Raw genomic sequence first — 26,481 nt, forward strand, 5'->3', positions numbered from 1 at the left:
GGTAACCATATTTGAAGCTGAAATTAACATAACAGAAGCCTGCAGCAGTGCAGCAACACAGTGTTGACCAAGTTCAGCTAGTGCACACTTGCTGCAGATACATCACTGAGCAATACAAATTAAACACTGCAAAAAAGGTACTCCCTCTGTAAATTAATATAAGAGCGTTTAGATCACTAATTTACTAATCTAAACGCTCTTATATTAGTTTACGGAGGGAGTACATTTACACCTCGTCAGCGAACCGTATTCAGCACAAAGTAGAGACAGGGTCACACAACACACATAGTTCATCTTATAGATTGGATCAATGAGTTTAGTCACACAACACACGACGGAGAACAAGAAAAATTGACGGGGGATAACTCATCCCAACAATGTCAAAAGAGCTGCCGATTCAGGGCGGCGCACGTGCATCCGTTGACAAAGTTCTAGAATGCAAAGCATGGCAAGGGCACTCCAGCAAGCTTTTGCTCAGGAACCCTCACATCCACAAACAAGATTAATACAACAACGTGGAGTAAAAAAAAAGCACACGATCATCTGAGTAACGATGATGAGGTTCTTCGATGACCATGGTCGATGTCCAAATGATGGTCTGCTTCTAAGAGCGCCGGGAATCATCCCCCCTTGCCATGAATGGAGCTCACAGGAAAATAGGGAGATGATTGGCCATCTTCACTTCCTGTCAAACAATTATGATTTCAATCAGATAAAGGAGAAAGCTACTTATAAATCTACAGTAGAGATGCTACACAATGTAAGCTCAAAAGAACACGTGTAGAGATGCTACTTATAAATCTACAGTACAGATGATTGGCCAAGACTTGCACCTATCATCATCACAACTGTGGACATACGTTGTGCTATATATTATCAGATCTTTCACTCAAATGGTTTGCAGTACTGACAGGCATACAAAGGCTGACCTATGATATTTCAGTCTATATGACATTTACTTTAGCAGAACACTCATTTGGTCAATCTTGGTAGAAGAGCACCAAAACAATTTTAGGACCATCAATAAAAAAAAATAGCAGCACAGTTAGGCATTTATATTGGTGAGTAAAACATACTCCCTCTGTCCAGAAATGTAAGACTAACGGTCTCTTACATTTTGGGGCGGAGGGAGTATCTTCTTTGGTTTATTCTACCAGGACAGATGATAAAACTTCACCTGTCAGGTCCATTTTCAGCATAATGCCAATATATACTTCAAAACAGCATTGGACTACCATATTGTCTAATACTCCCTCCGTAAAGAAATATAAGAGCGTTTAGATCACTAAAGTAGTGATCTAAACACTCTTATATTTCTTTACAGAGGGAGTACTCCGTATGTTCTGGGAGCCTAAAGGAACGTGGTCAACAACAGCTTTAAAGATCTTGGGGACAACAGATTCTAGTTCCAGCAAGTACACCTCGTTAACCCACCTACTATGCATATCTTACGTAGAAATGAGACCTAAGTTGTAGTTAACTAAGCTAAGAAAATGAGCAACCTTTAAGCTGATTACCCCTAGTTTCTTGATAAGCCTAATTTCAAGGCAAGATAAACAAGTCCTTAGGTAGGATCATTTTAAATGCTCAGAATGTTTCCAGGTGGAGAGCTTTTCTAGAAATAAGGAAGGGGAAAACAAATTCAATAAGATCTAAAGGTCTAGCTTCCATTAGAATTTTATACAGCATCAATAAAGGCGAGCATTAAATATCAGGGCTCTGCTATAAAATGATTAACTCAACCTTCTGTGATAGCATGATTAATTTGCAGTGGCATTTATTACATTTCCATGTATATCAGAGCAGTACAGCACGCATATGTGAAACATGGTAGTTGGTGCAGAACTGGAGGGAAAAGGCAAGTTATGAGAAGCTTCTATAAAAACAAAATAATCTTGACAGTTTACAATGATATCCTCTACTATATCGCATTATGAATCTGATAGTAGATTCTAACAATGCCAAGCTGCAACTATGAAGGTAAATGGATCATTGGGAACAATTTTCAGTAAACTCGGTCTCCCACTGGTCTAAGTATGTCATTTGTCAAAACATAACTACACAAATCTAAATGCAACAGTACGTTCCAAATGATATGCCAGCGGAAATGCTTATCTCCACCAACTTGTATCTCCTCCCTATATTCTCTCCTCTCCCACTACCAAAAGTTTAAGAATTAAAAAATCATGGTTCTTTGAAATGCTATAAGATGTACAAAAAAAAAGTGTTAAATTTATGACTCGTGTCCTACACATAATAACAAATTGTGCATGTTTGAATTGCATATTATTCAAACCAATTTGATTGTGTTCTACAGAACACATACGGCCATATTCTTAGCACCAAACTTTGTAAGTGTACATCTTATAGCATTGTAAACATCCGTGTCAATACTGAACACAGCTTTTTATATCGGGTAAAAAGGAAAGAGGGTATAGGAAGGAGATACAAGCGGGTGGAGAAAATTCACTTTACCGAGCCTGGTGTTACTTTCAACGACTGTAGAGGCATTTCTTGTTCTCAAATGAGAACATGCACTACCACGCTAGCCATGCAAAAGATTACTATGAACATGTTGGTTGCTGTTCAGTATGTTATTTATGTACATATCTGAGGTAAAATGCAAAAGGCCAACAGGCACTACCGCGCTAGCCATGCAAAAGATTACTATGGACATATCTGTTACCGTTCACTATGTTATTTATGTACATGTCTGAGCTAAAATGCAAAGGGCTATTGATGGCGATTTAATTGAGTAAACAACTAAGTTATGCTAGCTCACTTAAGAGGTTTTTAAAAGCATTTAGGACCTAATCGCTCATATCTCTGGATTTGTTTATCATACTAAAGAGTTTTAGCACAAGTATGACACATTTCACAAAGCAATAGGCTGAAGAGTTATGATGGCTTATTTAACAGATAAGAGCACTGATTACATACATAATACTATGTAAACAAGGCACTGCAAAAATGAGGTAAGACTCCATGAATCATGTGACACAAATATAAACAGTGTGAATGATGTTCTATTATGTCAGAATGTGGTTTTGTCATAATTAGTGTAATTTTCAGTACTCCAGGATTAGCACTTGGAGATTCACAGTGAACCGTTCCAAGAGTAATCAAGTTTTGAACCCATGTTCATATCAATAATTGACCTTTTGTAGTTAGTACTGTCTTGAAAAGCTAGAGTTTGAGAAGATTATGGTGTATGGTTTGTCCTTCGATAAGATAAATGTCTTATTGATTGGTCTATGTATACCACACACTGAGATAATTTTGAGCGAATACCTAAAAGTTAGACCTAGCAACAAGACCAAAAAACTACTCCCTCTGTTCACAAATATAAGATGTTTTGGATATTTCAATATAGACTACATACGGACTGAAATGAGTGAACATACACACTAAAATGTGTCTGTATACATCCGATTCAGAAAAAAGTTGGAACATCTTACATTTGTAAACAGAGGGAGCATCTCTTATTTACCACATTCCCGCAAAAAAAATCTCTTATTTACCAAAGATCAGGAAATGCATAATGTAGTTTCCCTCCTTTCTATGGCTCTTTTCAATGCACAGAAACTCTTTAACCATCCACCACTAGCAATCTAGCACAATGGCTTAACAACACATAGACTGTCTACCATTATGGCCCGTCTCTAATATTGCAATACTCAACCAACAGAAGGTTATGAACACTGAATGAAACTCTTATACGAAAACAACTCCAATAAAAAACTATCTTACTTGGGTACTAAGAACATCTACAATCAGACCCCCCCCCCCCACTCCCACCCTAAACGACCGGGCGGACAACCCGGACCAAATTTTGCCACTCAACCGGACCCCTCAAACACAGCCCAGACGTCCGGCACACCTCATATCCAGCCTTTATTTGGGGTGGAATACAGGAAGGTCCGGACGCGGCGGCCACGTAGGATCCTGCCCACTCTGACCCACCCTGACTCCACTAAAACTCCACCTGGACCAAACCCTAGCCACTAGGCGCTTCCACTCTCCTCATAATCTCCTCGTCCACTCCACTTCCCCGTCCTCTCCCCTTCCCTCGCCGGAATTTGGCCGGATCCGGCAGCGGCTCCTCATTTGCCGACGACCCCGTGGATCATTGGGACACCCTCGCGGCAGAGTCGTACGAGGAGCTCGCGATCCATGTGGCCCCCGATCTATGAACTATGCCATGTTCAATTTATGTACGTACTATTTTGATCATGTTGCATTGGGGTTGCATGGATTTGGGGGTTCGGATACAAGGGGGGCAGCTGCCGACGCGGACAAATGAGGGGTGTTGGGTTAAGTTTCGAAACATTTCACTTAATAAATAAGAAATTCAATGAAATATTGCAGTTTCACTTTAAGATGTACAAACCCAGTTTTAAGGAAAATATCAGTCATGATATGCACATGAATTCACTTTCGTTACGGTTGAATACTCAGCTCTGCTGAAGACATTTCAATGTCTTCTGAATAAGAAGAGAAAAACATCTACAAAGAAATTCTGGACTGCGCCTCTACTGACACCTAAACAATTAAACCTAGTAAAAGCCCTTCAGGAAATGCTTTTAGACTACATGACAAATCTTTATCTAGATATTTTATCCATTCTGTATTTCCTGTTAGTGCATTTGTTCATATAGCTGACCCCCTTCATGCAATACTAGAACAACGTAGCCTGGGCTTACTACAATTTAAGGCATTAAAAATACAATGCCGGGTAACCAGAAACCGTGCGATTGGCCTGTCCCCTGTGACATAATGGTTGGGGGGAACAGAACACCAAAACAGATCCCTCTCGAGTGAGTAGTGAATTGACACCTGTTGGAAAGTTCAGCCTAATGCTCCCTCCCCCTAAAGTTTTGACACTCGTCAATTGCACAAGAACAGGCCGAGTGTTTTATGGGATTTAGGGGCGCAAGGCCACCTCGAGAACCACCAAAAGGGTGAGATAATCATATCAAATTAGCCAATGGGCAAGCATCCCACCCTTAAACAAATGCCTGAAAACACAAGCAGCCAAAAAGCAAAGGAAGCGTATGCATTTGGAGAGTTCAGCACCTACCAGCATCCAAAAGAAGCGCACAGCCATTGATCAGTTCTTGCCCTTCTCCTTCATGTCGGAGTGCCGGAACCCCTCCCAGAGCTGCAATGCGGCCGCCGCGCCGAAGTGGCTCTCCGCTGTGGTGGGGGAGGCCACCGCGACGGCTGGGCTGAACAAGAAGGGTATGTGCGGAGCATCCAGTGGAGTAGACAGCCTCTGGAGCTGCTGGTGGTGGTGGTGGTGGTGGCCGGAGAGGTGCGGCTGCGAATTGGACTGAAGGGTCCCCCTAGTGTTGTTGACACCCACAAGACCCGAGGACATGGAGAAGTTGAGACTGTAGTCTACTGCCGGACCCGACGCTGGCGCCGCATGGACGGGCATGTAGTGGTCGTGCGAGAAGGAGAAGTGCGGCATCTCCGTCTGCGAATCGCCGCCGCCGGCTGATAAGCTGAAGTGCTGCGCTGGGGCCATGGCGACGGGCGCAATGTTGCCCAGGTGCGGGGCCGGGGAGGCGAAGGTGTGCAGCATCCCGTGCCCGGATTTTCGGGGCTGGGAGAAGCCGAGGTAGTCCGCGGTGGCAGACGCGGTCATCTGCTGCCACGAGTTGTGCTGCTTGTGCTGAGCAACAGCTGGGGTGGCGGCCGCCAATCCAGTGAGGAGCTCGGTGAAGGAAGCCGCCTGCGCCGACGGGGCGCGGCCGCGCACGGCGGCAGTGACCGAGTCGTCCTTGTCCTTCACAGAGGCGCTGCGGTCGCGCGCGCGCTCCCTGGCCTTGACGCGGCTGTCGGAGCGAGAGAGCGAGAGGACGGAGCCCTTGCTGGTCTCGGACGTGCTGCTGCAGCCCGATCTGGTGAGCTGCTGCTGCTGGAGCTGCGAGCCGTCGACCTCCGCGTGAAGAGCAGAAGACTGTTTGTTGGCTGAGGCCGGGTGGTTGGGGAAGGCGGCGGCGTCGAGCTCGGGGAGCTTGTCGATTGCGGCGGCGGCAGCCTTGATGAGCCACTCGACGGCCTTGCTGGGCTGGTCGTAGCCAAGGCGATCCTGCAGGTCGTAGAACTGGATGGCGGTGGCGACGGAGAGGCGGACGCGGCGGTCGCGGATGCCCTTGGCCGTGTAGACCTTGCTGTGGCGGTCCTTGCCGCCGGAGCCGCGCGAGACGCGGTAGATCCGCGAGGAGGGGTGCTGCTGGTGCGGCGGCCACGGCACGAGCGCCAGCCGCTTGGCATCCCCGTGGTCCTGGTCCTGGTCGTCGGGGCGGCCCCGCTTGCCGAGCTCCACGGCTGCGGCGGCGACGCTGAGCTCCATCCGGATGTGAATTGGTCCGCCGGCAAGCCGCCGCCAGTGCCTCTCATGCCCTACCCAGAGCGCATTGGTGGCGAAATTAAGCCAGCCAGGCCGCCGCGGGGAGCCGGGGAGTGGGAGGCGAGCGCGTGGGATTGGGGGCGCAGATCTGCGCGCGATCCCGTGTGCGCCCTGGGGCGATGGGATGGAGTGGAGTGGAGGGAGCACGGCGCGGCGAGGGAGGGAGAGGGAGGGAGAGAGGGGAGGTGGAGTGTGAGTAGGACGAGACGAGACGATGGAGGGAGGGAGGGAAGGTCTCCCGATTTTATGAGAGAGGGGTAGAGGAGGAGGAGGGAGGTGTGCGGAACGAGGCGGTAGGGAGGGGCGTACCATTCTATCGGCCACACTGGTAGCGAGTAGCCCGTCACTCTCTCGCGCCGCGCCGCAGCGTCATCGGCTAGGCTAGTCGGCCGCCGCCGTAGTACCAGCACCAGTCTAGCAGGCAGCAGCGGCAGCGCGTCGCAAGTCGCAACGAATCGGCACATAGTACGTACTGTACATGCGCGCGACGGATCCATGTCTCGTCCATCCATCGCTCAATCCATGTCCGATGGCAACTGGCTCGCTCGCTGTCAGACGTTCGTTCATCACGGCGACGACGGGAGCCCTCCAACCAGTCCAAGGTCTCTCTCTCCGCTCCGTGCCGGCGTCAGTGCAACAAACAAACGCTAGCCGTATCCTGGAAATGCCCGTGACGTCTCTGTCGCGAGGTCCTAGTTGGAGGCCAAATTTGATGTTTTGACTTTTTGATAAAGTTTAGTTGGATCTGACTCTGGTTTAAAAAATTCAAGGTCTGATCTTTTTTCTATGGCTGGGGTCGATAGTGGTATGTTAAGGCAGTCGCCGTCATCTCCTGTCTTATGACTGACCTGTGCTAAACGTCCTATCGCCACAAGGACCGGCGGTAGGTAGGTAAAAGCTACCGCCACCGCCGCTGGCAGTAGGGAGGGCACGTAAACCCCATAAACCCCGAGAACCGTATTGTGCCTTGGGAGGGGAAGAATTCCGCGGTAGTTAGTGCAACCCTACTACCAGTCGTCCTGGTGGTAGGATGCACAAACCTATCGCCGACCTACCTGGCGGTAGGTGGTCTGGGTTCTGTAACTGGAGCTTTTTTAAAATTTACGGTAGGGTGTGCAACCCTGCCGCCAGGGACTACGAGGGTCCTGACCCATTTAAAGTCCTTTTTCTTTGTGCAAAGCTTGAGCGTTTCAATTCAAAAAATTCACCATGCAGTAATATAATTTTGCAAATCAAAATGTTATGATCTCACGCATCGATATGGATGATAGTTCGACACATCAAACATATCAAATAGGTTTACATGTCCAACACAGTAATAGTGTAGCAAATCAACAATACCAAGTAGTTCGACATAGCCAACAAGTTCCCGTTCACAGCTCAACACAAATAGCAAATAGTTTAACTAGTTCAACATAAAGCGAGTATTTCGACATGACCATATCACTTGGTCTTCCTTCCCCCTCTTGGCAGTACGCTCCTCGTTTCTCTTCGAGCGGGTTTCATCCCCCTTCAAAAACTTTTTGACTAAAACTACTTGGAGGGATTGAGAGAGCTTACTTCTCTCGTCATGCAGCCATCTCGATCTGCAAAAAAACAATGGAAAAACAAAGGAGATCGGAGGGGGGAGTGGAGGGGATGAGAGAGGGCAACTGCTCTCCGTTCTTGCGGCGCGGCCGCGGTAGGGGAGAAGATGGGGGCAGGGTTCATGGGTGGGCCACGAGAGCCGGCCCCAGTGCTCTATAACTGTTCAGCACCTACTGTCAGGTCTTCGGCGGTAGAGTATAACAGCCTACCGCCAGGAGCCTCGGCGGTAGGTTTGACGGCAGAGGCCAGTGTCGTTTACTTGCACTGACGTGCATGAGTGGCCTACCCCAAAGTCCGCGGCGGTAGGTAGTTGTACCCTACCGCGATCGACCCCGGCGGTAGGAAAAGGGGTCAGATACCTTTTTTTAAGGGCCAAAACACCAAATTTGGCCTCCCTTGGACACCATCTCTGTCCAAAACCATTTTCAATCTCCTCCACGACGTATTTTTATATACACACAAAAAGAGTAATTTTGAATGTTATGAAACAAAATGATTTCTAGTAATAATCTAATTTACACGTGAAACACTATTAGTATGAGAGTCCTTCCACTATTAACTCGTTTTTTTCTGGATTCGTTTCGGCCTTTCCGGCGATGTTTTTTAGTGGGAGGAGACGTTCTCGTTGACAACGGAGTCGCCTGTGATGGCTTCGTCAATCTCAAATAATGTGTCCGCACAGTCCCTCGGAGATGCTTATAGGGTTGCGTGCGGGAGTGTGTGCTTTTATAGGTGAATGTATATGCGTATATATAAGTTTTTTTCCAAAATAATTCCGGTCTATGCATCATACGGTGCACACAACTATCGTATATATAAGTGTCTGCTTCTGTGCTTGTTAAAAAAAATATTGTACTACTACATGAACAATCGTAGCGAGGAAATTCAATCGGCAAACAGAATTGGAATCGATTGACCGTCGCAACTCCCAAATCTTTGAAACGGTTAGTTGTCTGCCGTGAGACCCCTCTGTAGAGAAACTCCTATCACCCCTCCCCCTCTCGCGACCGCGCCGCCCCCGCGGGCGGCCGGCCGCGCCCCGATCTCTCCCCCCTCCAGCCCCCCCCCTCTTCCCCTCCTCCCCGCCGCCGTCGCTGGCGCCCGCGGCCGGCCTGGCCCCGGGGTCGCTGGTGGCGGCGCCCCCTGCCTTTCCCCTCCCGGTGGCTCTCCGGCGCGGGGCGGAGCTGCGCCGGGGGGTGCTCCTCGGCGGCGACGGTCTTGCTGGCGGTGGGGTGCCTCGTCGCAGGGCGGGCGAGCGGCTGGACGGCGGCGGCGTCGTTGGCGGCGGGGTGGTGCTGCGGCACGTCCTGGCGGTGGAGCTCGGCCTAGATCTAGGCCCTACGGGGCCCATCTGGTCTTGGACGGGCCGGCGGCAGGGCGGGTCGGCGGCGTTGCGCGACGGGGGCTGGCGGTGCCGACGCCAGCCTACTGCAGCACTGCTGGCGGGGCTTAGCGGGCCCGTTTCGGGCCTAGCCGGGCCAGGGGTGGCCTGATATGCCCCGCTGCCGTGTCCGGTCGGCTACCGCGATGGTGCCGGAGGCGCGGGCTTCTCGCACGACGGCGGTGGAGGTGGTTCCCTCCCGCTCGGCCTTGGTGCTGCTGTTCTCGTCGTGTGGCGCTTCTCTCCGGTCTTCTCGGCCTTGTGTTGGTGCTCGTAGTGAGACGGCGTGGGTGGCGGCGCAACCGCGACGGCGCATTGGGCAGTGGTTTGGTTGGTAGGCTTCGGATGGGCCGGTGGTGTTTGGCGTGCGGGAGAAATTCTTGCCGGCTCGTCCGGCTCCGATGCGGTGACAGCGGCGGGTGCCATCATTCCTTCTTGAAGGATGTTGGTGGTAGCCATTGTTAAGGCATATCTCTCTAGATGTAGTTTTGGTGATTGATGACAACATGTTTGCGGACTAATCGGGTGCTTTGAGCATTTCAGAGATTCATCATTTGGCACGAGACGATTTCTTTCCCCTCGGAGTGTCATTCAAGACGGTGTAGCTCTTTCGCTTATTTTGGTGGATTAGTTTCGTAGGAGTCACCGTACTATCAAGAGGGGGTCCGCTTTGGTAAGGCTAGGGTGGAATCAACACGTACACATCCTCTTTACACCCTCTGAGCCTTTCCGCTTCATTGGAGTTTTCTTTCCTCTCTCTTTGGACTGAGTCTGGTCCCAGCGGTAGTACCGCGGTACCCAGCGGTAGTACCACTTAGGGGTCACAAGCGGCAGTACCGCTCCGCAGCGGTAGTACCGCTGGTGGGTCCTCAGCAGTAGTACCGCTACGGTACCAGGCCCCTACCGCGTCGACTCGAGGGGTCTTTTTCATGTCGGATTGTGCGGTACTTCGCAGCGGTAGTACAGCGGCAGTACCGCTCGTGAGCGGTAGTACCGCCCTACCACCGCGGCAGTACCGCCCAAATCCGTATCTCCCTTGCCCTCCAATCTCCACGGTAGTACCACCGGGGGAGCGGTAGTACCGCTGCCTTTTGCGGTAGTACCGCCCTCTGCGGGGCTGTTGTGGGGGGTAACGGTTGGATTGTTCACCCCACTATATAAAGAGGTCTTCTCCCCATAGTTGACCTACCTCTTCCCCAAAAGCTCCATTGTTGCTCCAAGCTCCATTTTCGCCCGATCTCTCTCCCTAGCCAATCAAACTTGTTGATTTGCTCGGGATTGGTTGAGAAGGCCCCGATCTACACTTCCACCAAGAGAAATTTGATTCCCCCCACTTATCCCTAGCGGATCTTGTTACTCTTGGGTGTTTGAGCACCCTAGACGGTTGAGGTCACCTCGGAGCCATAGTCCATTGTGGTGAAGCTTTGCGGTGTCGTTGGGAGCCTCCAATTAAGTTGTGAAGATTGCCCCAACCTTGTTTGTAAAGGTCCGGTCGCCGCCTTCAAGGGCACCAATAGTGGAATCACGACATCTCGCATTGTGTGAAGGCGTGAGGAGAATACGGTGGCCCTAGTGGCTTCTTGGGGAGCATTGTGCCTCCACACCGCTCCAACGGAGACGTACTTCCCCTTAAAAGGAAGGAACTTCGGTAACACATCCTCATCTTCACCGGCTCCACTCTTGGTTATCTCGTTCCTTTACTTTCGCAAGCTTACTTGTGTTAAATCCCTTGCTTGCTTGTGTGCTTGTTGTCATTGCATCATATAGGTTGCTCACTTAGTTGCATATCTAGACAACCTACTTTGATGCAAAGTTTAAATTGGAAAAGAAAAACTAAAAATTGTTAGTTGCCTATTCACCCCCCCTCTAGTCAACTATATCGATCCTTTCAACCATTCTCCACTTCCCTCCGCGTACCGGGGGAAACCATAGGACTCGTCCGGGCAACAGCGTCGTCGACGTCGCATACCTTTTTGGAGATGTTGCTTGGTACGCGGCACTCGGAACCTCGGGCTGTAGTGTAGTGTCTCTGGAGGGCGCAGCGGTGGCGGGCCTTCCGCGCTTAGTCGAGCTACCGTTGTTGGCATTTGTTTCTTCTCTCTTTCTTCTTTGGGCTTGTTGTGCTGCTCGTCCCAGCATCGCGTTTGTACTCTTGGTTGGTGCTTTGGAATACAAAGCGAGGAAACCCTTTTCCGGTAAACGGTTAGTTGTTAAGCGTCCTGCTAAGCAACGTTTCCGTCGCTTATCCATGCCATGCATGGGGTGGTGCACTCTCTGATCGTGCTAGTATTATCTTTGCATATCTAGCTCACTAGCTAGCAGCCTAGCACTCGTACTCCTCGGTCTCCTCCATATGTCTATGCAAATATTAAAACCATCCTATGAATCCTAAGTGAAAGCTAGATTAATTAGGATACTAGTCATTTAACTAAAGGGCATTGTACTATGTGTGGAGTCGAGCAACTCTGGCAGAGTTGTCATGTCGACATGATCACCGTAAATAACTTCCATTATGATGATTTTAGCAGAAAAAATGCCCTGGCAGAATCGTCATCCCATGCCCAATCAACATACAATTTGTAGAGTCCACTCCAAACCGAGTTTGCGAGCTTCCGTACTTGGCGGTTGCAGGAGGCGATATATCACACCCTCCGTCAACCCAAATGTTGGCGCCATGGACATTTCAGGAGGTACACTCCCTTCCGCTGCTGCCTACTTCCCTGCACCAGCGCCGTCTGGTGCCACCTCCATCGTTCGGACCGCCGCGATTGGGCCATGTCGCCTTCGTTGAGCTTGTCCCCGACCTCACACGCTTTGCCGCATGCATGCGCCTGCTTCCCGCTGTCGGCCGCATCACTCCTTCCGCAGCGCAACCTCAAGGTGTTCAACAGGTTTCGTAGGTAAATTTTTCCAACATTTTCTTGTAAATTTAGTCTAATATCTCATAGATTCATGTAGATGACATAGCAATTGCATTTGTGTGGATGGATCCATTGGTAGAGTTTTTTTTTTAGATTCGTTCTCGGGTTCGAGCTTCGAGTTTTTTTCTTCTTCTTTTCTTTTGGGCATGTTTGTGCTATTGCCCCAATGGACACCTTATTTTCTTTTCTGCACTTGCATTTCATGTTTGGATTTGATGGTTGCTTTATTTAAAGCAGTGCGGAAGGCTATTTCAACACTTTTATGTCTAGAAAATATAAGGTTTGCAGGTTGCAGCAGAGGTCCCGCTGACATTTGAGAAACCGCTTAATCTCATAGTAGCAATGTGGAATGTGCGCCACATTTATTTTAATTCACATAAATAAGTATTGGGAATTCGTAGTAGAACATCCTTTTGAAAACAAAAGATTGTTTTTGGAACGTTGATTATTGCCATGGCCTACTCTCCTGAATCTCTCGGGCCACACCTCCTTGAAAAGGGGCACAATGTTCATGCAGGCATGATAGATGGTACTGCGGCGATCGATCATTTGAATCATATGCCGCCTCCTTTTCTTCTTTATCTTCTCAGCTTATCATTGAAAGGAGAAGCGTTGCTTTCCCCTCAAACAAGTTGCGACTTTTTCTCACCCCCTGTACTACATGTGGATCTATATATGATGTGCACAAATTAGACTTGCATGTTTATTTTTTGGGGCCAAAATTCTAAAACATGGTAGTAGTAAGGAACTACTACATATATATGATCACGTATTACGAAATTTAGTGAAAGTCGCACTTACAAGTTGTGAAACATTATAAAACAAGTATACACACATGTAAACAGACTGTCGAGAAATTCACGCTCACAAATTACTACTCCCTCCGTTCTGATTTACTCGTCGTGGTTTAGTTCAAATTTGAACTAAAACCACGACGAGTAAATGAAGGGAGTATATTTAACACGTGCAATAATGTAGTAAACAGTACTTCCTTCATCCAAAAAAGCTTGTCCCGCAAATGGATGTATTTAGCACTAACTTGATGCTAGATATATCCATTTGAGGGACAAATTTTTTCGGACAAAGGAGTACCTGCAATTATATGTGGGCATTGTTTTTTTAAGCAATATATGTGCACAGTGTTGGTAACCGAAAGCTGAACTCCATAACAGTAGCTCACATTGTTGGCATATGCTCGCAGGGAACATCAAGGTACAGTAGCAAGCTCATGTTCAGTGCCGTGCTGGTATTCTTGACATCTCACTCTCTCACCTCCGCTGAGCTAGAATTGAAGGAGAAGAAAGGGGTACGTGATTTCTCTCGCTTTTGCTTGTGCGGTTGTCATGGCACTTGGCTTGCCTGTTCTTTTCACACACATTTTTCTCCCATCGATCTGAGAAACTGCAACGAGCCAGTACTTGCCACCAACAAGCTCCAATCATTGCCCTAAGGAGAAGATTGGGCTACAAAGCTTTTGTTCCTTGCTCAAGGAAAAAATAGCACCGACCCACCCTTGTGCTTTGATTTATTACATTGTTTACTTCATGAATTACTCCTACCCCACAAAGACAGTAAAACATGAACAGTAAATTATTGTGGTCATATTAAATTGTTTGCTCTTTCTTCTTGTTTTCTTGTGCATATTGTGGAGGCGAGACGAAATTTTCTACTCCCTCAATTCCTAAATACTCCCTCCATCCGAAAATACTTGTCAAAGAAATGGATGTATCTAGATCTATTTTAGTTCTAAATACATCCACTTTTATCCATTTCCGTGACAAGTAATTCCAAACGGAGGGGGTATAAGTCTTTCTAGCGATTTCAATATGGACTACATACGATGTATATAGACATAGTTTAGAGTGTAGATTCACTCATTTTGCTTTGTATGTAGTCATATTAGAATCTCTAAAAAGACTTACATTTAGAAACGGAGGGAGTAGAAGTCAACTGCCGTGGATTAAAAAAAGGTGGCAGGAGTTAAGTCAACTTGTATTCTAGTTATAGAGAAGAAGAGGAGTGGAGTCAACTTCAAATATATAAACATGTTCTTCTTTTTTCCAAATTTTGTAATGTAAGCTTCATGACTTGGCATGGGACCAAAGGTCCAAGGAAGTTGTTTACATATTTGGTAGTGTACTATGGCAAAATAATATGATCTTTGTGTATTTCCCTGGGACCAAAATAAGAGAGTTGTTGTAGAGGTATTAAGGCCAGGTTATTCAGATTGTATCTGGTCACGTTAGCTGGGGACCAGGGTGATTTAAACTATTATCCTAAGAGCACCAATTCCTTGTCTATTATCTTAGAATTAGCATGGCTAGAATCAGAATATTAAGTACAAACCCCTTTAACTTTTCCAATTGAGAGAGTACATTATCTTCAATCCTCAGTTTGAAGATTAATTTAAGAATGTACTCAGCCATATTCAGTGTAGTCTCACTAACATTATGAGCTATTCTTGGATTCATCTAATTACCACTGTCAATCAGTATAGGTTTAGTGGTATATATATGGATTTGAAGTTGTGATTGGCAAGCAAAAGGGATGATATAGCACGTGTACTTGGAGTAGGGCATTTAAGAGACCGAGCTCCATGGAGGCCTTAATTTTGAAAACTTCAAAATTCAAACTTTTCAGTTTCAAAGAATTCTAGAAAAATACCCATGTACACAAGGATGTAATGTGTATATGTGTAAAATTTCAGAATGAAATGCCTTAAATTGCGAGCTGCACAAAAAATACACAATCATGAACTTTGAGGATGCACATATGCGAAAAAGCTAAAGCTATAGTTTTTTTTGTAGCTCCCATTTTAACGTATTTTGACCTGAAAATTTACACGCATGTACATTATATCTCTAGGTTCATGTGTATTTTTTCAGAATAAAAAGGAACTGGTAAGTTTGAATTTTGAAGTTTCCAAATTCGGCCTCCATGGAGCTCAGCCCCTGTTTGGCATTTTTGGTATACTTAACACTTGTGAACGAGATCATAAAACCTTAGTCGGCTACTTGTGTACTGTAGTATACTCCCCCGTTCCAAATTACTCGTCGTGGTTTTAGTTCAAACTAAAACCACGACGAGTAATTTGGAACGGAGGGAGTAGCATATTAGTACTACTACTTGGAGTATAAGATATTGTTTCAGGTGAGGTTAGGCCCTCTTTCCATTTGTTTATTGAACAAATTAGAGAGGTGAAAGTTTATGTGCATGCATGGTACTAGCTGCACTACTTTTCCTTCTCTTGTAAAGAGGCCATGTCTCGAATCTCCAAGCACTTTCTATCTGTTTGCAAGATATAGGGTGTACTACACCTGGGTCTTGTTTATTGGTCTCTTCGTATTTTGTAGTAAGATAGTATTACAAGCTCTATTCGGGGGCCCCAATCTAGAAAGCAAAATTTGAGTTGTAGCCAGATCAATGGAAAAAACAAAGACCTAAGAGCATCTACAACCATAGTTCACAAATCATGGCCACTATACGTCCGCAAACGCGTTCATGAACAATGCACCGTGATCCTGCAAGTGTCGCGGGAAACCACGGCCATCTATGGGACCAGGAGGCCCCTTGCTGGTTCGGCAAGGGGGGGGGGGGTCGCGTTGCACAAAGAGCAGACGAGCGTGGGGCAGCACGACAGAGATCACGCAGGCAATTTTACTCAGGTTCAGGCTGCTGTGAGGCGTAAAACCCTACTCCTGCTTTGGTGAAATAATGGTGGAAAGGTGGTGGTGGAGCGTAGTACACTTGCCCGGCAAGGGTTGCCTCAGGGCGGCAGTGGCTATGCGCGTACGGGGGTGTGAGTTATCCAACCTTCTAACCCTGTCTACGGTTGCCATGGGCCTCCTTTTATAGATCAAGGGCTTACCACAATGGCAAAGTAGTCATTACGCACTGATAAGATAGCAAACAGTGCTATCATACCTAACTCTACGGGCTGACAGGGCGCATTAAATGCACCGCTCAACGTCACATCGTTGGTTGCCCGGCAAGGCTTGCCGAGCTATCTTGCCAGCTCCACGCCTGCTTGCTTGACACGTCGCTGGACGGGTGTCATCTGTGGGGTTTTCTTGTAGGAAGAGGCTGCCATGTGGCGTATGGCTGCCACTTAGTCACTCTGCGGCTTGACACCGCACTGATCGACGACGTGGGTCGTGGTGGAGTGATTGGTGAGGTGGTTTTGCCTCCGTGAGTCCCGGCAGGCCCTGCCGGGACGCCTTGGTTGTTTTCTTCTGAGGGTGGTCTCGCCCCTTGCCGGGCTCGCCTGCCCGGCAAAGGAGGCCCTTCTCTTGATGATATCTTGCCTCTCTGGCTTGATCTTGGTCCCTCTGATCTGCATGTTGGTCCTTCGAGTCTCTTGATTTCTTGTACTCCGACTTGGGCTGGTGCTTCAATCTTGTTCCTGGGCCTGTGCACAGTCAGGGCAACAGACACAGGGTTTGTTGCACCAACAGAAGCCCCCGGGCCTGCCCCGAACGCGCTGCCAAGCGTCATCGGGGTAGGGCCTAACAAGTGCACAGGCAGGGTTGCTGAAGAGGCTGGTCCCTTGAGGTCTTCTTTGCTTCTTCATTAGCCTTGATTCCGGGCCAGTTTCCGGTTTCTCTGCGCGTCATGCAAAGCCAATAGTGGTGGGGCCGCTCCAGTAATGGCCCATGAATGGCTTTATCGCACGGGGTAGAAACTGCCAATTCACTCTTCCCACCACGCCCTTATCCTTGGCCACGTATGCTGCATGCATCGCACGGGGTAGGTAACGGAGGCGCGTGCCATGGGAGAGCATCAAGGCGAGGGCCTGGTCGTCTTGAATTGGTGGAGGAGGACGGTGGCCGCCCGTTGAGGGAGCGGCTCCCCTCCCCAGCCCGCTTATAAAGGGGAGGGACGGAAGAGGGCAGAGTCACTCATCTTCGCATTCCTCCTCTTCTGTCTTCTGCTTCTACTGGTTATGTTGAAGAGAAGAGCCTGGGGCCAGCCCCCGGGCTCTTGGTTGGGGCTAATGTTGCCACACACAGGTGCTGATGCTCGGGGAGTGAGCCTGGTCCTGGTTGTGGCGAATTTCTTGGTTCCTTCGAGGCTCGGCCGGGGGGCGGGGCTGGAGACCATTGGTAATCCCAGCACTGCCCCTCCCGGAAGTCTTGGGGTTGATGTCGGCAAGAGGCGCGCCTTCCTGCCCGCCAAGGTGGGGAGCGGTGCGCCTCGAGCCCCCTGGCCGTCTCGGGCGCTCGTCGTCTTCCCGGGGAAGGCGCCGGACTGGAGTCTTGGCCTTCCCCTGGAACGGTGTTGAGGAAGACGAAGCTAGGGGAGAAGGAGAAGGCGGGAGGCAGGCCGACCAGTAGGAGCACGACTGCATCGACGCGTTCGTCTCGTGCTGGCGACTTGCTGCCCGTCTGTATGGCTATTCCCCCCACTTCCCAACGTCGTCATCACCGTTTCTTCCGGTTGCCGGGAAAAGGCTTGTCCCCCTGGTGCTTCCGCTTCCCTCAGGAGTCTTCTGGTTGGGCCCCGGCGTCTTCCTCTGCCGGTGCCTATGCTGGAGCTCCCCGTTTGGTCCTGGAAGCGGTGACCAGGGAGCCGTCGGGGTGCTCCGCATGTCTTCCTCCTTCGCAGCCTCGCCACTCCCGATCTTGTCAGGCCGCGCTTGTCAGTTCCTGACAAGGATCAGGGTGGCGTTGTGCCGGCGTGTCGCCCGTCCTCTTCTCTTCCCACCGCACTACCTGGGATAAGAGGGACATGGAGAGGAGTTTATGGAGCACTTAACTTTTTTCAATCTTAAATCTGTAGGCACTTGCCAAATTTTAATTCAAATAATGTAATCTCTTGAGTCCTTGTTTGTGTTCTGTAATGCTTGTACTTGTTTCAGCATATTAATGAAAAAGATGAACCTTGCCGAGAAACCATGCATGTGTATGTCCATGCAGAGGCGAGATGCCTCTTTAATGTAAATAAATGAGTTTTCCCGGCAAGCTATCCTGCCGGCACCTTTTTTGTCTGCCGGAGAATCATATATGCCGGGGAACAGACAAAGGGGCCAGCCCCCGCCAACTTCTTTTTAGGAAAGGCCACTACAACCATTCCGTCCGAAGCAACGTTCGAGTCAGGGGTGGGAGCACCCAAGTCTTAGGAGAGTGGTGAGGTTTTCTTATGCACAAGTTATAGCATACAGAACACTAACGGGCAGGAGGTAAAACTTATCTGTTTGGCTTGTCGGCGATCGCAGTGCCGGGCAGTCTTCTCAACTCCTTCTCGAAGCCAAGTTCACGGCAGGAACCTGCAACTTCATGCAGATGAGAATGAATGCAGGATGCGATCCTATCTATATGCATATGCAAATGCTCATGAAATGCTTATGCAGTGATCTTGGAATGCTTATGCATGCATGCAATCTTGGTCGGGGCCCCCCACAACGCTTCTCTATTTTCTCTTGCACGGGGTCATCGCCCCAACTTTGTACAAGGGGTTACATGCAGCTGAGGCAAGGCCTGTACAAAAGGGTGGCTGCCGGGCAGGGCCCGACAGCCGCGCCTTACGGGTAGAACTTGCGGAGATGCTCAATATTCCATGAGTTTTGCAACCGAGTGCCATCTCCGGTCTCCAGACGGACTGCGCCAGGTCTGGTGACTCGTACTACCCGGTAAGGGCCTTCCCTCTTCGGTGAAAACTTGTTTGTACACTTGGCGGACTAAACGCACCTAAGGACAAGGTCACCTTCCTCAAAACACCGGGCATGAACCATGCGGCTATGATAGCGACGCAGGGCTTGCTGATAGCGTGCAGCACGCGTAGCAGCCCAGAGACGGTTCTCCTCGAGTAGCACAACATCGTCACGCCGGTGCTGATCTTGTGCTACTTCATCGTAGGCAAGCACTCAAGGTGATCCGTAAATGAGTTTCGTGGGGATTACTGCTTCTGCCCCGTAGACCAGGGAGAAGGGAGTCTGCCTGGTAGCTCGATTTGGTGTCGTTCTGAGGGACCAGAGAACTACCGGCAGCTCCTCGATCCACTGCCTGTCGTGCTTCTGCAGCGTATCAAAGGTTCTTGTCTTGAGCCCACGCAACACCTCAGCATTCGCCCTCTCAGCTTGTCCATTGCTCCGGGGGTGTGCCACAAAGGCAAATGAGATCTTGCATCCGAGGGCATGAACATACTGCATGAAGGCGCGACTCGTGAACTGGGTGCCGTTGTCGGTAATGATCCTTGCCGAAACTCCAAAACGACACACCAAATCTTTCAAGAACTTGATAGCTGACTGAGCAGTCACCTTTCTCACGGCAGTCACTTCCAACCACTTTGTAAACTTGTCGATAGCAACAAACAAGAATTCAAAGCCCCTGATTGCTCGGGGGAAGGGGCCGAGGATATTGAGCCCCCAGACCAAAAATTGCCATGATAGAGGGATTGTTTGAAGAGCTTGGGCAGGCAGGTGGGTTTTCTTGGAATGGAACTGGCAGGCTTCACATTTCGTGACTAGCTCGACCGCATCTTGGAGGGCTGTGGGCCAATATAATCCTTACCGGAATGCTTTCCCAACTAATGTCCTTGATCCAATGTGGGAGCTGCACATGCCTTTGTGAATCTCAGGCAGCAGTTCCTTTCCTTCTTCCTAGCAGACACACTTCAATTTCACACTGTTGGGCCTCCTTCTGTACAGAGTGTCATCGACAAACTGATACATACTGGCCCTCTGGGCTACTTTTTCAGCTTCATCTTGGTCGCCGGGAAGCTCTCCGGTTTGGAGGTAGTGGACAATGTGCTTGCCCAAGTTGGAGCCTGGGGCTCGGCAACAAGGACTAGCGGCACCTCCTCTTCTGCGGGAGCACATGCCTCGTTCGCGAGGTCCATGGGCCCGACTGGAGGGTGTGGTCCGGCAGGCTGCGAAGAGTTGTTTCCGGCAGGGTCTCTGCCAGGAGTGGACGACTCTACCGAGAGAGGCTTACCGGTGTCCAACTTTCTCCTTTTTCCGGGCCATTGTTGCTGGGGATATGCAGGGCTGAGTGAGATGGAGAACAAAAGTCCCTGGTTCCACAGGAAGCTTCTGTGAAGCACACTTTGACAGATGATCAGCTATGCTGTTTTTCGCACAGGGTACGTGCTCTGTTTGCAATCCGTCAAAGCGCTCCTCAAGTCTCCTCACTTCCTCGACGTATGCCTCCATCAATGGACTTTGGTAATCCTTGTTGACTTGTCTCACCGCAAGCTGTGAATCTCCTCGAACGGTCAGCTTCTTAACTCCCAATTCCACTACAATCCTCAGCCCGGCAAGGATCCCTTCATACTCAGTTGTATTGTTGGTTGCTTCTTCCCGGGCAAAATGCATTTGGACGACGTACTTCAAGTGCTCCCCGGAGGGGGCAACAAGAAGCACGCCAGCTCCTGCACCTTGTAGGGAAAAACTGAAAACACACCATCAAAATACATAATCCATTCTTGGCGCGATTCCTTGCCGGGGATAACTGTCTCTGTCACTTCCTCATCAGGGGTTGGCATCCATTCTGCAATAAACTCTGCCAATGCCCTGCTCTGAATAGTTGATGTGCTCTCAAACTTCAAACCAAAGCTGGATAACTCCAAAGCCCACTCCACTATTCTGCCGGTAGCCTCTCGGTTTCGGAGTATCCTTTGCAACGGAAAACGAGTGACAACTGTGATCTCGTGGGCTTGGAAGTAGTGGCGCAATTTCCTTGAGGCCATGATGAGACCAAAAATCAACTTTTGCACGCCAGAGTACCTCGATCTAGCCCTCTGTAACAAGGAGCTGACAAAGTACACTAGGCGCTGCACCACTTTCTTCTTGCTGCGTCCTGGGGGTTGCTCTCGTTGCCGTGCTCACTGCTGTCCTGATCCTTCTCTGACTCTGCCAGACTCTGCTCACTCTCTGCCTCATCCACTTCTCGCTGTGCTACCAAGGCTGCACTGACCACTTGGTTGGTTGCCACTAAGTACAGCAGCAACGGTTCCTGGGGTTTGGGAGCAACCAATGTAGGCACAGAGGACAAATAGGTCTTCAACTCTTGCAAAGCTGCATCTGCTTCCGGGGTCCACTTCATAGGCCCTGCCTTCTTCAAAATTTTAAAGAACGGCAGGGCGCGCTTGGCAGACTTGGAGATGAATCTGCTTAACGCGGCAACGCATCCTGTCAGACGCCTCACATCCTTAACTGTCCTTGGCGCTTGGATCTGCTCGATAGCCTTGATCTTGTCGGGGTTGGCTTCGATCCACGGTGGGACACAAAGAACCTAAGCAACTTGCTGGAGGGAGCACCAAATACACACTTCTTCGGGTTGAGCTTCAAATTGATCTTGCGCAGATTAGAAAATGTCTCCTCCAAATCCTGGATAAGGGTGGCTCTATCCTTGGTCTTGACCACAATGTCATCCATATAAGCTTCTATGTTTCGGTGCAGCTGTGGCTCAAAACCAATCTGGACTGCTCTTGCAAAAGTGGACCCGGCACTCTTTAATCCAAATGGCATGCGGACAAAGCAGTACGTACCACATGGAGTGATGAACGACGTCTTCTCTTCATCTTCCTTGGACATGAAGATTTGGTGATACCCAGAATATGCATCCAGAAAGGAGAGCAAATCACAACCTGAAGTGGAATCCACAATCTGATCGATGCGCGGAAAGGGAAACGGGTCTTTCGGGCAAGCCTTGTTGAGATCTGTGAAATCTATGCAAAGCCTCCATTTCCCGTTAGCCTTCCGGACTACCACTGGATTTGCCAACCATGTTGGATGCAGCACTCCTCTGACCAAACTAGCTGCCTCAAGTTTCTTAATCTCTTCCGCAATGAACTGCTGCCTCTTCGAGGCCTACTTCCGGACTTTCTGCTTGACAGGTCGGGCGTGTGGGCATACAACAAGGTGGTGCTCGATTACCTCCCTGGGAACACCGGGGATATCAGATGGTTGCCAGGCAAACACATTGATATTCGCCCGCAGGAAGGCAACGAGCGCGCTTTCCTATTTGTCATCGAGGGTGGCGCTGATAGTGAAAGTACCATCAACGCCAGCCAGCCCTGCTGGGACCTTCTTCACTTGGGGTGCCGCGACCTTGGATCTCTTGTTGTTGGAATACTCCGACACGTCATCAATGGGTGCCATGCACTCGGTGGGGGCACGCTTCCCGGACTCTTTGCTGGAGGTCCTACAATCTCTCTTCTTTCCTTTGCTTTCCTTGGCGGGAACTGCTGCTGCTGCTGCCTCTGCCGCGACCGCGTCCCAGTATATCTTGTCCATACAGATGATTGCATCCTTCTCATCTGACGGGACGGTGATGACTCCCGGTGGCCTAGACATCTTCAAGGTGTTGTAGGCATAGTGGGATCCTACCATGAATTTAGCCAAGGCCGGGCGCCCAAGAATCCCATTGTATGGCAGGGGGAGATCAACCACATCAAACACGATCCTCAGTCCGGTAGTTCAGTTCTCCCCCAAGCATTACATGCAACGTGATCTTTCCCTTAGGATGACTCCTGCCGGGATTAACTCCTTGAAACGTGTCGGTAACCTCTAGCTCTTCCTCTGCTATTTGAAGCTTGCTGATAACTGCTGGGGAAATCAGATTCAACCCGGCCCCGTTGTCCACCAACATCTTTGTGACCTTAAGGTTGCGGATTGTTGGGGAAACCAACAATGGCAAACACCCTACCGCAGTGGTACGTCTAGGATGATCCTCCTCGTCAAAGATGATGGGCGTACGGGACCATTTGAGCGGCTTCCGGGCCTCAGACGCTGGTTCCACGGCATTGACCTCTCGTGCCCACCGCTTGAGCTGGTGGTGAGAAGTGTGCAGAGATGCACCTCCGTCAATGCACAGGGCGTCTGTGGCCTTCTGAAACTCTTGCTCACTGGTTTCATCTTCATCCCTTCCATTACTCTCATCATCACATGCTTCCTTCTCTCGACCTCTGGCGGGCTTTCCTTGGTTCCGAAAGGGTTTGCCGAGGCAGTTTACTTCACCACCTCGGCCCTTACCGCCAGCGACATTCTGACCCTTTTCCTTATCACGCTTCTCATACTTTGCTTTCTGTCTCTTGACAAGCTGCTCAACCTGATAACACTCTTGAAGGTCGTGGCCCTTGGTCCGATGAATCTTGTAGTACGGCCCATACCTTTCTCGGCTTTCTCGGCAGCAGCGGCTTCCTGGCTGTCAGCGCACACGGCAGCTTCCTCGCTGGGGGCCTCAGCTTTGGCTTTCTTGCCAGTACTAGGCGTACCCGATCCTTCAACAGTCATCACTGCCTTATCTCTCTGCTTCTTATTGCGCTTCTTGCTCTTCTTCTGGCTGGTTGATTCGTCCTCATCCTCTAAATCAACATCGGTGCAATCTTCCTCTTCGGGCAACTTCCTTCCCTCCTCCATCCGAGCACACTTATCCACCAACGTCTAAAGCTCCTTCACAGTCTTGGGCAACCGCATGTTCATCTTGGAACGGATGCGACGGTTGCGCACATTGGACTCGAAGGCAGCTATTACGGCTGCCGGATGGATATTTGGGATATTTCTATGAATTTTGCTGAATCTCTATAAATAAATACTAACGGAGGGTTTCTCCTTCCTTCAGTTGGAGAAGCTGCAAGTCGCCGGGTCGACCCGGCTCTTGGTGGCCACCGGTGAAGGCACCGATGAACTCATGGCACAGTGAAAGTGCTAGTTATCGACTAGAGGGGGGGGGGGTGAATAGGCGATTTTTATGAAAGTCTTCAAAACATGGAAGTTTCAAAGACAAACAATAGAAATGAACCTATTGACATGCAGCGGAAGGGACTACACTAGACAAGCCATAGTCAAGTATTCAATGAAGTGAAAGCACGAAGACTATTAGCAGCTAGGTAGTATGGACCAGGATGGAAGATAGTATGAAGCCATACAGTAATAGTCGTCACACAGTGAAGTCAATCAGATCAAGCAAGCAGGCAATGACTTCACGAAGACAAACAGTAAGTAAAGAGAGCGAGAAGATAGAACCAGTTGCTTGGTGAGGACGAGGATTTGTTGGACCAGTTCCAGTTGCTGTGACAACTATACGTCTGGTTAGGGAGGCTGAGATTCAACTCCGAAGACCGCGTCTTCACCTTATTCCCCTTGAGCTAAGGACACTTAGTCCTCACCCAATCACTCTGGTAAGTCTTCAAGGTAGACTTCCAAACCTTCACAGACTTCGTTCACCGACAATCCACAATGACTCTTGGATGCTCAGAACGCGACGCCTAACCGGCTGGAGGATTCACAGTCCTCAAGTGTAACAAGTCTTCAGGTCACGCGGACAAAAAGACTTCAGTGATGCCAAACACTCTTTGGGCTCTGGGTGTTTTGGGCTTTGTCCTCGCAAGGATCTCTCTCTGAAATGCTTCGGAGGTGGGTTGCTCTCAAACGACAAAAGCCGTGTACTAACTCTGAGCAGCCACCAATTTATGGTGTACGGGGTGGGCTATTTATAGCCAGAAGGCAACCCGACCTAATTTGTCCGAAATGACCCTGGGTCACTAAGGAACTGACACGTGTCCAACGGTCAGATTTCAAACACACGCGGCAGCTTGACTTGGGCTACAAGTAAAGCTGACTTATCCGACTCTGGATAAGATTTGCTCTCATTGTCTTCGCTCGAAGACATATGATTTGGTTGAGCATCACTTCAGTCACTCTGACTTTGTTCACATGGACCCCACTTAACAGTACGGTGGTTCCTATGACTCAACAAAGAAGAAAAGGAAACTACGAAACAACTATGTCTTCGCTCTCCATAGTCTTCATGCGATGTCTTCTTATGTCATAGTCTTCAACGTGAATATCTTCACAGACCACCATTATCTTCAATGTCTTCACACATTTTTAGGGGTCATCTCCGGTAGGTAGACCGAATCAATGAGGGACTACTACCTATGTTATCCTATAATTCTCACAAACACATTAGTCCCTCAACCAGGTTTGTCATCAATACTCCAAAACCAACTAGGGGTGGCACTAGATGCACTTACAATCTCCCCCTTTTTGGTGATTGATGACAAACTGGTTGAAGTTTTCAACAGGGATAAAAGTATGTGAAATTGTAAGGGTTAAGGTATTGTCTTCATAAGTAGCAAAAGGCTCCCCCTGAAGATGTGCATATAAATAGTTTGCGTTTGAATGCAAATGCACATGGCAGGTTTTACTTGTGGAGATCCTCTTCAACTAATGAAGACAATTCATCATGCATGAAAGGATGTAACGAAGGTAATGACATGCATAATGAAAAATGGACGTCTGCGGAATGACTTCATGCGGAATTTATCGCCGCACATGCGGAATTTATCGTCGCATCACATAGTTGACAGAAAGGTAGTAGACGACCATCAAGTTTAAGTGTTACAACTCAAAGAACCAAAAGTATCAAAAGCGAGAGTTGTAAACACTTGGCAAAAAGTATAGCAACCACCCATAAGGACCCGCTTGAAGACTATCAACCCATATGCTTCTCCCCCTTTTGTCAGTAAGGACCAAAAAGGTTTGAAGACATAGAGCCTCTACTCGTTCCCATGAGGAGTAGGTGAAGGTGCAGGGTTGACGTTGTAGTCCGGTGGTGGAGAAGAACTTGGTGCAGTGTCGATACGAGGTGAAGTAGCATCATCTTCGTCATCTATGACTCTGGCATTGACAGTTGCCGCTGAGGATGAGTACTTAGAGTCTTCGAGTGAGGGAGTCCGACACAAGACAGCATTCCTGGGAGGAGTGGAATCAAATTTGAATCTCTCTGTGAAGCCATCTTGTTGAAGATCATCTTCAGAACTGAGCAATGTCAGACTTTTCCACGACCGCCGATAGGTTTCATGAGTGACAAATGCATTCTTGGTGGCAAGATTTCGAATGCGATTAACATCCACCAAGAGGCTCTCCATCTGACGATTGAGCTAGTCATGATGCTTATCTTGTTTCTGATGCAAGGCCAAGAGAAGCTCCCGGTCATTGAGTACACGAGATCGCTTCCGAGGCCTTTGAGCAATAGTGCTTTCAGTGGCTTCAGTATGGGCACGATGAGGTGCACGTGTATTTCCAGCCAAAGGATAAACACGAGTTGCAGCAAGAACTCCTTCAATAGGTTGAGTGAAACATTGACGATCTACGTTGTGAAGATAAATTGGCTCCTTGGCAGGCTCTAGGTATATGGCTTCGACAGACATATCAACCTCTGGCAAGAATA

At 48.9% G+C, this 26,481-nt stretch overlaps 1 protein-coding gene across 1 annotated transcript; it reads right to left on the reverse strand.

Annotated features, from left to right (window-relative positions):
• Positions 1–269: 269 nt before the first annotated feature.
• LOC109750933 (transcription factor PCF6) lies at positions 270–6,708 on the reverse strand. Its single transcript, XM_020309854.4, has 2 exons — positions 5,081–6,708; positions 270–685 (listed from the first exon to the last, which is right to left on the reverse strand). The coding sequence occupies exon 1, from the start codon at positions 6,359–6,361 to the stop codon at positions 5,111–5,113; it is 1,251 nt and encodes a 416-aa protein (XP_020165443.1). The 5' UTR covers positions 6,362–6,708; the 3' UTR covers positions 270–685; positions 5,081–5,110.
• Between the last annotated feature and the right edge of the window lie 19,773 nt (positions 6,709–26,481).

The sequence above is a fragment of the Aegilops tauschii genome, chromosome 2 (assembly GCF_002575655.3).
Source record: "Aegilops tauschii subsp. strangulata cultivar AL8/78 chromosome 2, Aet v6.0, whole genome shotgun sequence".
Taxonomy (NCBI): domain Eukaryota; kingdom Viridiplantae; phylum Streptophyta; class Magnoliopsida; order Poales; family Poaceae; genus Aegilops; species Aegilops tauschii.

Excerpts from the sequence above, each read along its gene's own strand:
- LOC109750933 (XM_020309854.4), bottom strand. The coding sequence starts at position 6,361 with ATGGAGCTCAGCGTCGCCGCCGCAGCCGTGGAGCTCGGCAAGCGGGGC.